The sequence below is a fragment of the Equus quagga genome, chromosome 21 (assembly GCF_021613505.1).
Source record: "Equus quagga isolate Etosha38 chromosome 21, UCLA_HA_Equagga_1.0, whole genome shotgun sequence".
NCBI classification, from domain to species: domain Eukaryota; kingdom Metazoa; phylum Chordata; class Mammalia; order Perissodactyla; family Equidae; genus Equus; species Equus quagga.
In genome coordinates this window covers 7799578-7811921 of record NC_060287.1, presented here as the reverse complement: position 1 = coordinate 7811921, position 12344 = coordinate 7799578, and the positions used below count along the sequence as shown (strand labels likewise).

At 37.2% G+C, this 12344-nt stretch overlaps 1 protein-coding gene across 2 annotated transcripts in view; it reads right to left on the bottom strand.

Annotated features, from left to right (window-relative positions):
* GBE1 (1,4-alpha-glucan branching enzyme 1) overlaps positions 1–12344 on the bottom strand; it is a 246815-nt gene that overhangs the window by 54564 nt on the left and 179907 nt on the right. For both annotated transcript variants that reach the window (XM_046648014.1, XM_046648015.1), the window contains one exon: positions 11611–11782. In XM_046648014.1, the coding sequence (XP_046503970.1) occupies positions 11611–11782 (172 nt within the window). The remainder of the gene's footprint in view (positions 1–11610; positions 11783–12344) is intronic.

The window sequence follows — 12344 nt, the reverse complement described above, 5'->3', positions numbered from 1 at the left end:
GAGTTACTCAGTAGAAAGGCTGTCAGAGCAGATTTTTCATGTTTAGAGCACTCATGACCACATTCCAAGAGATGAGAGCCATACAACTCACCAGGTCTAGCAATATATAACCAATCACATTTGCATCCTATGGTTATAAGGATCTTTACAGCCTGCTTGAACAACACTGGAAGAGTCAGCCATTCAGCCTTTGAGCTAAAATAAACTCTCGCTCTGATCACTTCTCTTTTGAAGGAAGATCTGTGGGTTTCTAGAACCTGTAGAAGCCTCCAGAAAGTTCTAAGAGACTGCGAGCAAAATAACAATACTTACTACATAACAAAACTGAAGAGGAGAGAATTAGAAGATAAGAAATGACTCAAGGGTCTAACACAGCAGAAATATCGTGAAGCATGAAGAAAAGTCATACCATGGGATGGGTGGGGGTGAGGGGGACGCTATTCATTTATTGGCATCTCGTTTAGGCAGAGTACACCAATAAGGTGAAGTTACCATTCCGGTGGGTCTGTGGGATTGGATCAAGGGGAGGCTTAACTGAAGATATAACACTAAATTAGGAATTTAGGGCTAGTACACTGCCCATTGTATATTAATTTATCTTTACTCACATCTCCTAGAATAATATCTTATTTTTCCCTCCTTAGGAAGATGAGCAATTTGATAGAGAATCCTACACCTAGCCGACTCCTTGGATTTAGAGGAATGTTCTGTAGGACACTGAAGCTCATGAAGTGAAGCTTTGAAGTTCTTTCAAAATGCAAGGTAATAAAGTAATAAAGAAGGCTTGACGAAATTTCTATATTTCTAAATAATGTTGAAGTACACAGTACCTTCATTCTGCAAACTCACCCATCCACAGCTCACCAATGGAGCTGGAGAGGATTATATACTATGGATCTGCTTCTAATCCAGGGCTATGTGAGTCCATTCAGTGGTATATGTATATATAAAATTGTATATTATGTAATATACAAAATATACAAATATAAAATATATATAGTATATATATTTTTATGTATGTACTATGTATATACACTCTGTATGTGTAGTAGCCTAAGAGCAAAGAATTCAGATGTTAATTTTAGAAACAATTGTGCTCTTTTCACTGGGACTTATTCTAAGATCTAGGCCTATTTATTGTTTTGTTCGATTAGGAAATCTGCTATGCAGCCTCCAAGCTGAAATTCCTATTTGTGATTATCTCACTTTGAGGAGATAGAGATGAAAAGAAAAACAAGTGCTTTCCCATGCAAGGGAACTTTCTTTCTTTCTTCTTTTTGAGGAAGATTAGCCCTGAGCTAACTGCTGCCAATCGTCCTCTATTTTCTGAGGAAGACTGGCCCTGAGCTAATATCCATGCCCACCCTTTCTCTACTTCATATGTGGGACGCCTGCCACAGCATGGCTTGCCAAGCAGTGCCATGTCTGCACCCAGGATGCGAACCGGGGAACCCCAGGCCGCTGAAGGGGAATGCGCAAACTTAACCGCTGCGCCACTGGGTCAGGCCTGGGAACTTTATTTCTTCATGATAACATGACGATGTACTTTCTCTAAGAGAAAACTCAATGCCCTAGATGGTAGGTTTGGGTTTAAAATTCATAACACTTGAGAGACAATATTCCACTGGTTAGCACGTCCTGCAAAGGAAAATGATTTTATTTTCCTCACAAGTCTCTCTAATGAAAAGAAATGATTGAACCAATAGTAATAATTAATATCTCCACTTTCTGACAGGGTTTCATAGAGACAAATCAAAGAGAAAAGTTCCTGTTTCTGGTGTAAAAGGCTTAGAGGCAAAAGACCAGAGAGCAGTAGACCCTGCTTAGATGGACAAAGACTAGGGCTGCCGTGGGTCTCATCCTATTGTTCTTTTTCTCCGGAACTTCAGTAGGACGCGAGCCCAGCTGAAGAGTAGGTCAGGAGGAGTCATTAACACAACCCATCGACACCCATTGACATCCACACACATCCCAAGAGAAGAAATGCAGGGACCATGCAAGCATCCTACCGAGACCAACGCAGAAAGAATTAAGGGCAGATAGTTAGGTTCAGTTGCTTCTTCATTTCTCTCAACATGCCGATTACTGGTAGCCCCTTTTCCTATTTGTAAAAAGTGTGACGTATTCAATTTGGTCCACATGAGTGGGCTAAAGAAAAAAGTGAGAAAGTTACATCAGAAAAGATGAAGCTTCTCTAAAGTGACCCTTCTCCTCGATTATGATCATCAGCAAGGATGTGGAGGCTCTTTTGTGAAAATTAACCTGGCAGAAAGAACATTTCCAGTACCAAGGAGGGTTTTTAAACTATGTGGGGAGAGGGAGAGGCGATTCCATCAGCTGCCCGTGATTCTGGCACAGTCTGGACCTGTCTCTGGCCCAATCCTCATTTTTCCATTTCCCTCCATCAGTGGATCTCTGTGTTGTGTCTCCACAAATTAAAATCACTTGGTGAGATTTTTAAAAACTACCCCTGCCAGAGCCTCAGGCTCAGCGACTCTGGCTGAACGGCTGGTATGGGCCAAGGATCCAGGATTTTAAAGCTCCTCAGGCAATTCCAGCAGCACTTCCTTAATTCACAGCGCAACGTTAGACTCGTGGTACGTTCTCATTAAATGCCGGCTAAAATTGGTTATCAGGGTGCCGTGAATCCAATCAGGGCCATTACTCTTCAGTCTACACCATTTAAAATAGATGCTACTTGTGTCCCTGAGCATTTTAACAGGGCTCCAAGCCATTTATAACTGCTCATATTGAGAATTTTGCTGTCTTTCACAGCTCAGTTTTATAGACTTCTATAGTCATGTTACAGTCAGTAAACTTGCCTCAACAAGCTAAGAGAAAATGCCAAAAATTAGCACTCCTACTGTTCGGGAGAGTGTATTTTGTCTTCCTATAAACTGCTTCAATTCCAGCACTTAGCAGGAAGACATTTAAATTTTCATTGTATTCATATCTATCAGAAAAAAAGAATTTACAAGTTTGACACTAAACAATCACAGATGGAAGATTTGAAGTAAGATCACACACTTTACACTGAAGTATAATGTGGGCATCACAAAATGCAGACTGACGCTGAGGACGAAATCCATCCAGCTTTCCCTGTGGCTTTAGGGAGAAGGGAACATATTCATTAACGAATGTCCCACAGAATTTCAAATGTCAAAATACAATATAATCGTATTGAGAAAAATCCTTCAAATTTAGTAATGGAAATTTCATAATACTGCTGAGAGAGAAAATTGTCAGTTTGTAATTATGCCTCCTTCTCCACAGGTATCACTCATTACAGAAACTAGAATAACATCATGGTAATGAGATTCTTAAACAAGAAAGGAATAAAAATGTACATACACGTATCAGATGACAGTCATTCTGAACAAAAAATAGTTTGCTCTCTATTGTCATGATTTTAGTTTGTTTATAAATAGAGAAGACAATACAAGAAAAGCAGAGAAGGCTTCCAATTTAAATTTTATCTATTGATGAAAATATATTTGAGAAAGTTTCTCAGTAGCAGCCACGAAAACTCGGGAGCAGCCCCGTTCTTGCTCGCCATCTTTGCTATGGGATGTCCAGCTTCCTGGTCATTCATTGACTGTTGGACTGCACAGACCATAACCCATCCCAACTGCCCTTCTCTTTCTCTTACGTCCTCCTGCTGGGTCCTCTACGATTTCTATTCTATAACCAGAGAACTTTCCTGTATCTTTTACATCCTCCTGGAATTCTCTTTTTGCTTCCTAGTCTTAAGAATCATCTGTGAATCTTTTAAAAATTCTAAAGCCCAGGCTACAGCCAAGACAATTCAATCACAATTTCTAGTATTCTTTGGAACTCCCCAGGTCATTCCAATGTGCAATTTTGAGAACCAGTGATTTACTGGTTCTCTATTATAACAGGTATTTTCTAATACTTTCAAAACTCTTCCCTCTTTTTGACAGATGCCTGACAAAACTCCAACCCTTATCAATCACGGACTTCTAAGAAAAAAGTCACAAAACCAAGGTGCTGATTCAACTCACAGTCTTGATTGCAAATCTCAAATGAGCATGGATTATTACCTAGATATCCTGCTATGGTTCTCTAATATTATCACACCTGGAGATGTCTATTTCGTACTTCTATTTTTTCCTCAAAGTCACTTGCTCCTTCCACTCTCAAATGATGACCTCACTGAGAATATAAAAGCTATCAAGGACGAACTTCTTCGGCTTCGCATAACTCCACTTAAAACCAACTTGCACCTGTATCCAGAAACTGACATGGAAACAATGATTTTAACTTGGATGAATGAATGAGCAAAGAAATCAATGAGTCCCATTGATTCTAGATTATTTCTGACATTTCAGTTTGTGCATGAACATCTGATGTCATGGGGAGTGCACGTTTTATGACGACGACATGAGTTTTCAGTTTTCTGGACTACTGTGCTATATTATAGCAGTGAAACATCGCTCGTTTTGTTGACTTAACTCTGCTAGTTCAGTATTTTTCAAATGTTTTATGTTTTGAGACATTTATGTTTTGAGACATATCCAGAGAGTTACATGCAGCATTAAAATTTTAAGTCGAATGAAGGTGTACTCATTTAGAAAATATTCTTCTACAACACCGTAATCCCCAAGAGGAAGAAGAGAACGATGACCGAGAAAGCAAAGCTTCTGTTGCAAGAATAATTCTTACTTTACTTCAAAGCTTCTCTGAACAAGTGGAATATGAACAAGACAGTATGAAAAGTGATTCAGCTCATCTGCATTTGAATCTCTATCTATATATGATGAAAATAAAGAAGATGAAGTCAAATCAAGGGGGAAAACCAAACAACTTCCTTTGAAAACAAAACTGGCAGAAAGCTCTTAATAAGATTGCAGTCTCTACCAAAAAAACACCCAAAAGTTGTTGAAAAAGACTTTTCTTAAAGTTATTAGATAAGACACTTGATTATGTGAAAATGAAGAAAATACTTAGACTTAGCTGTCCAGTATAACTTTCTCCTTACCACTGTGTAGTCTAGGAGAGGGTTACAAAAAGCTTTCTGAAAAGCCAGAAAAGTTTTTACAAAAACCAACTTGCAACTCAACGATGACAACATTTTAATGCAACTGATTTTTGAAGTCACATCTAAAAAACTATTAAATAATATTATTTCCTTTTCAAATTTACGATTAAATTTTCATCATTTTGTTTGGATAGCTGATTCTTAAAAATGCATTCTACTTGGGGCTGACCCCGTGGCCGAGTGGTTAAGTTCGCGCGCTCCACTGCAGGCGGCCCAGTGTTTCGTTGGTTCGGATCCTGGGCGTGGACATGGCACTGCTCATCAAACCACGCTGAGGCAGCGTCCCACATGCCACAACTAGAAGGACCCACAACGAAGAATATACAACTATGTACTGGGGGGCTTTGGGGAGAAAAAGGAAAAAAATACAATCTTTAAAAAAAAAAAAATGCATTCTACTTTACCAAGATTTTAAATCAGCAAGATATGTGCTTAATGCTTAGATTTTAATTTATGCTTTACTTGATATTTTAAAATAAGTTCGTAGATGTTTATATTTTAAATGAATTAAGTTCTAGTGTCTTTTTCTAGAATTCTAAATAGTCTTGAATAGAAAAATACTACTGATGCCATTATTTTGGTATTATATAGAACTCATACTGCAGTATCACTATTGGTGTTTTTTTCCTAGTATTGTGATCACTGGACATAGCAGCCTATTTACCTGCCTGATCACACCTCTTTTTTTTTTTTAATGCCTTTTTTTTAAATGCTTTTTGGTGAGGAAGATTGACCCTGAGCTAACATCTGTTGCCAAGCTTCCTCTTTTTTTTCTCCCCAAAGCCCCACTACATAAGTCATTCTAATTCTTCTCTGTGGGATGCCGCCGCAGCATGGCTTGATGAGCAGGGTGTGGGTCCGCACCCAGGATCCCAACTAGCACATCCCAGGCCACTGAAGTGGAGCCCGTGAACTTAACCACTCGGCCACAGGCCAGCCCCTGACCACACCTCTTTACAATTCCCCACGAGTCACATGATGCAGCCATGTGACTTCTCCCTCTGCCTCAGCTGACTGGATCAGGAAAGGGTAGCTCTCCCATGATAATCAGATAACCACCAGAAAACTGGCACAAGATATCCCTGTCCCCATTTTCTTCTCCTTGGAATTGCTCTAGCAGTTTATCTACAGGCAGTTAACATATTTACTGAGGTCATCCTTTGTGTAAAGCAGACGTTTTTCATTTTATATTTATTTTTATTTTTAACCATTAAAATTCTTAAATAATCAATGATTATAAAAAATATCAAAGACATATCCATACAGATTATCAACAATCACACATCTTACTTTTCTAATCTGGACCCTTTCAGTTGTATTATAAATAGAGAAAAAAATAAACATAAAGTCATTCAACTATCAATGACAGGTCTTTCTTACTAAAGAGTTCATGATATTTTAAAGTGATTTAAAGTGACTGAAAACCAAATTCTTTCATTAAACTTGCTAGTCAGTGAATGATCTCTAAATTGATTTCCTTAGGCCCCAGTTTTTTCATTTATTTGAAGTTTAATACCCCCAGATGACTTTAATCTCTCCCCATTGCTTCAGTCCTATGTCCTACTCAGACTTTCAGTGATTTTGTTGCATGGTTTTCTTGTGCCTTTCTATTCTGAGTTTGTCTGGCTGAAGCAGCTCATAAATTCCACCAACAGTCTCCTAACCCAGTTTCCTACACATTTACATCACATCTGTGCTCATCTCTGTCACTGCATTTAGTGCATGTACCAGTATAAGGACACTCGTCAGCTTGCTTGTTGGTATTCCCTTTGGGGTTTGGACCCTGAGGGCAAGAACTATTTTTCACCTTGGAATATCCAGCACTTAGCAATACTTGGTACGTAGTAGATACACATAAACGTCTGAAGCATGAAAGAATTTTATAAATTGTGTTAACACACATTCTAGAATGTGTTATGAATATATTAAATTTGTAGTTTAAATTGACGTATATCTCAAATACACTAACTTTTCAAATTGAACCTGACTTAAATCAATCTGCCTTCTCTCTCTCTCTCTCTGTGTCTGTAGAAATTCTGTGCACATGTACGCCAGAAAAACATATTAAGTTTTATCCAGTGCTCACACAGACTCACACACAGACACCATATAATAGATACATAATAAATGCTAACTGATCAATATGATTTTGGCTCATCCTAGAAATAAAAATGAGTTGAGGCAATTGTCAGACCTCCTCATACATAAAGCTAAGTAAGGTGTTTTAGCAGCAACATTCAGTAAAGGTCACTATGAATTAACAACAAAAAAAGTAATATTTACTCTTAGTGAGAGATTGACTGCAGAAATGGCTTAATTTACCACATAACATCAACTGGGAAATGTCATTTGATTTCTAACTAAGAATTATTATCCTTACTGCCGTTTTAAGGAGGAAGTGAATTAAACATTTTAAGAAATTTTTATATTAAAGATTCCAAAGAAACACTCAGATGGAGTTGGAACATCAGCACTCAGGACCCAAATATTTAATGGAATAACTAACAATATTAAAAATCGAAACGTTAATTTAATTTTAAACTAAACTTAAATTTAAATAAAAGTTAACTACGAGCTACGTGCCTGGCAATATTCTGAGTCTCATAAACGCATTAAATCACTTCACCCTCAGAACAGCCTCAGAAACAGGCGCTGCCCCATTTCACCACCGAGCGAGCGAAGGCACAGCGTGACGGTGCATCTCACGGAGGTCACACAGTGGAAAGCTTGGATTCCCACCCAGAGACTCTTTGTAACCACCAAGTTCTGCCTTTTCCCCAAAAGATACTCGTCAATTATACTTTGGCGGCTAACTTACATATTGATCTAAGAATTATTTTTTTGGTAATTTTCTCAAATTGGAAATCAGAAGAAAGAGACAACCAACAAGCTGCTGTCGTTTTCCGCTGTACAACATCGAGCATGTCCCTTTACTTCTCCAAGTTGCCGTCTCAGCAAAATGGGACTTGAACATCTACCTAGCACACCTTAGTACTCTGCTAACTTTCATCCAGGTTTCTTTTGAACTAAGACATACTATAAAAAATATATCTATATCAAGATTAAGTTAGATGATACATATGAAAGTGTTTTAGAAAGTATAAAACGCTACATCATTATAAATGTACTTTTATTAATATTTATTATTTTAACTCTCTTATGATCAGTGACATAAAAATATAATCTTGCTCTCTCCTCTTCTATATTTGAGTCTTTCACGACTATATGCTAGAACAGGAAATATAAAAGTATTTATTCATAACCAACTAAAATAGCCTAGGAAATCAAAAAAGTCATAGCAAATATTTCTCGCTTTAACCAGAGTGAAAGAATTCTTTTTCAAACTCAAAATTAGGAGTCTATAAGACAAAAACAAACAAAACAAGTCAGCCAAACTGGTTTCATTCTGAGAAACTCCATATTGATCTTAATGATTTTTGATAAATAGAACACATATCTACATGCCTAACAAACGAATTTATGGGAACAGGTTTTAAAGAAAAATGACAAAAATGTGTCATTTTCTTACTTATTTTAACTCATTCTTTCTCTACTAGAGGGAAATAAAAATAAAATTCCAGAAAGCTAACAAGTTTAAAAATGCCTAAAACATGAGGAAACAATCAAGTTGCTCCATAGTCTTGAAGAATTTCTTAAATGGATCTTTGAAAACATTAATTTCTTACTTGCTACTTGAAAAAAATTACTTTGCTTAAAACTACAACTGGTGATTGCAGCTAATGAACTACTGCTAAAAATATTACAAGGTAATATTATATATAAATCTACACATATATTAAATATGTAGATATCTGATATCCTTTTTCAGAAAAATGTGACAGCCTTGTAATGGGCTAGATACAATGCTAGTTGCTACTAGTTCCTGGAGATATAAGAGTGAATAAAATACAGATGACCTCTATTCTCATGGAGTTTTAAATTTATCAAGGAAGTTGTGTATTTAATATTTTTTCAAGTGCAATTTTGTCAAGTGCCATGAAAGGTAAGTAGAGAGTGACATAAAAATGTATAACAGGGAAATCCAGTGTGGTTTGAGCTTTGGAAAGGCTTCCCTAAGGAAATGAGATTGAGGTAAAGGAATTGGTCAGGTAAGGGAGGGGGCGTTTGAGTGGGATGATTCCAAGAGGGGAGAAAACAAAATGTATGGAGTTCAGAGTGGAAGGGGGTTGGTATGTTCAATGAACTGAAAGAAGGCTTGCTTGGCTGGAGCAGAGCAATCAACCAGGAGACCCTGGGGAGACCCATTCACGTGAGGCTTACAGGTCACCTGGAGGACACTTAGTCATTGAAGCCATTAAGTACGACAGTGACACGATCAGAAAATGGAAAAAAAAGTATTTAGTCATCCTAGCTCATGGAGAAAGATTATATTTTATAAAACAACATCAATAATCAGAAATTATATAGCCATCTGGAGATTACCGATTTTAAAATTAGCAGAGAAATGCTTGATGTAGATAAGATATCAAGACAGAAAGGATTTAAAAAAGGTACTATATAGGAGTTAAACATTAGAAGCCATTTGTTTCAAGGACAAAAGCAAGAATAAAATTCAAAAGATCTCTTAGTCCTACATCAAAGAATAATCTCAAAATTATATTCAAAACCACCAATATTGTCAATTTACAGACCTTATAGAAAGAGATGCTAGAAATAATTACATTTATTTATTGTGTTACTATTGAAAGTTCCACGGGAAAAGTCTTCAGAACAGAACAGATGCTCAGCCTGCCTTAGGCTGAATATATATAGTTCAGGTGATAGCAATATAAATATTTCACAAAGTTTATGATGTTACTGGAGATTTGTTAATGTCCTAGCTGTCCATGCTGTTTTTACCCTCAGGGAAAATACTGACCAAGACTCACACTTGCCTTATTTGAAAGTTATCAATATTCAATTACCTAGGGCCATTAGGTCTCTGTCCTCTGCATATAGCTTTGTTTTACTCTGACGCTTGCCTGGAGGTTCTGTTATACGCTACAGGCTAGAACTGTCTTCAACAAAGAAGGAGAGTCTCAGGAAAAGGACACTTAGGTACTTCAGACTCCTGACACTGGACTTGTTGGTACAGGCTTCTGAGCTGACAGCGCCTACTCAACTTCCAGACCAAAACAGTAAACTGAGTCAGGATTCCCAGAATTCTCCGATGGAGGAGACTTCAAGAATTAGTGACATAGGACTGACTGCGTGAACTTAGAGGTCTTATTTTATTTTGGTTCTCTGCTTGGAAAACTGTTTTCAGTTTCCACATATATAAGGAAGCTCTTTCATTTTTCTTTTCAAGCTATCTAGACTGTAACAATTTAATAAACTTCGGTTTTGTAAATGAAATAAAACATTTAAAAATGTCTCACTAAACCCTCAGTTCTCCTTACTTCGCGTGGTGGCACAGTTATTTACATAGGTTCACAGACTCCACCTTTTTATCAGGATATGATCGCATAAACAGATTGTGCAGTAATGGCCATTCTTGTGCATGACGCACATTGCATCAAGGAGGACCAGCTGCTTTTAAGGAGCTGAGGCTGATTTTACTTATGGATACCATGTCTATAGAGTCCACCTTGAAAATCTGGCCTGACTCTTGGCCTGGACAGTGTAGTCTTCCAGGTCAGGAAGGTCACCTCCTGGCAGGTTAGGAACATTAACAATTTTGGTGATCCTGAGAGGAGAGGAATACAGGCAAAGGCCACACAGGTGCAATCTGGTCTACGGTCTCTTGGGCTTGGCTTCCTAACCTCAAGTTGGCAGACAAGAAAGGCTTTTAAAAGTCCAATCTGAGATGCTTTATAAAAACTTCCAGATAGAAATGAATTAATCTGAAGCTCTAAGGCTTTTATTATAGAAAAATAAGTCAGCCTCCCATATGAATTTCCCAGTCTTTCTGCCTCTCTCTAGTCTAAAAGCTGGTGAAATCTCCTAAAACTCAAATGTTTAAATGGTCGTTGTTGACCAAATAGAACAGAAAAACTGTATTAGTTCATTTCTATATGTATCATTCAAGATCTTTCAGACAACAAGGACCTTTGAATATTCATATTTTTCCTATTTTTTAAAAATAAATAACTTTTTTGCCTGTCACAACATCCTGGACCTTGGTTTTCATATTTATTATACAAATATACTGAGGACAAGTACCTCAAAGAAGACCAACAATATTAACTTAATATGTTATGACATGACAATTACAACTTTCTCATGTTTAATGTGCAAACACTGCAGTAATAAAATAAACTCAGAATGATTAAATGAAGAATAATAATTCTAAGTTCTAAAAATAGTTCACCCATTGGTTGATAATATTAAAAATAGCAGTTATTAGACTATTTTTGCATCATGTATTAGTATAACAGTAATCCTAGAATAATTTAATTTTTGCAGTTTATACATGACAGTATATTAAAGGAATAAAGTAATTTTCTATTTTAAATCTGAACAGCCAAATCAAAATATTCCACATTATATATGTCACATGTAATATTAGTTAGCATTTTAAATGACTGGATATGTGTTCCACTCATACTTACCCATGAAATTGAGATAGCCCTCTCCACCGAGTGCGTGAGTAATGAGTCGAATCATTTTGTGAAGCTGTATTCCACGATCAATAACTGGAGTAAAAGGGGTCAGAACACTCATGTTGGTATACATTTCGGCGTCCATCAACCAAAATGCCAGTGACTTATCCCCAACGAGTGCCTACAGAAATAAAAATCACTGAAATAAATGCAAAGTATAGCTACTAAGAAGCTGTGATCTACAGGAGAATAACACATGATTACACAGGGTGGAAAACTGTGTGCATTAGGATTAATTTCACGTAGTTTCCATTAGTTACTTTCTATACTGAAGGTCAGCTGGTAAAATACATTAGAGATCAACACACCTGTTTTCAAGACTGATTTTTATTTTATTTATTTATTTTTTTGAGGAAGATTAGCCCTGAGCTAACATCTGCCACCAATCCTCCTCTATTTTTGCTGAGGAAGATTGGCCCTAAGCTAACATCCATGCCCATCTCCCTCTACTTTATATGTGGGATGCCTACCACAGAATGGCTTGACAAATGGTGCAAGGTCAGTACCTGGGATCAGAACCAGCGAACCCCGGGCCACTGAAGCAGAGTGTGTGAACTTAAGTGCTCTGGCACCAGGCCGGCCCCAAGACTGATTTTCATTTTGAAAAGAGCTTGGTGAAAAACTCATGAGAAGCTACCTGAATATTGGTTGTACCTGAGCAGATGCTTAAATTTTCTGAAATT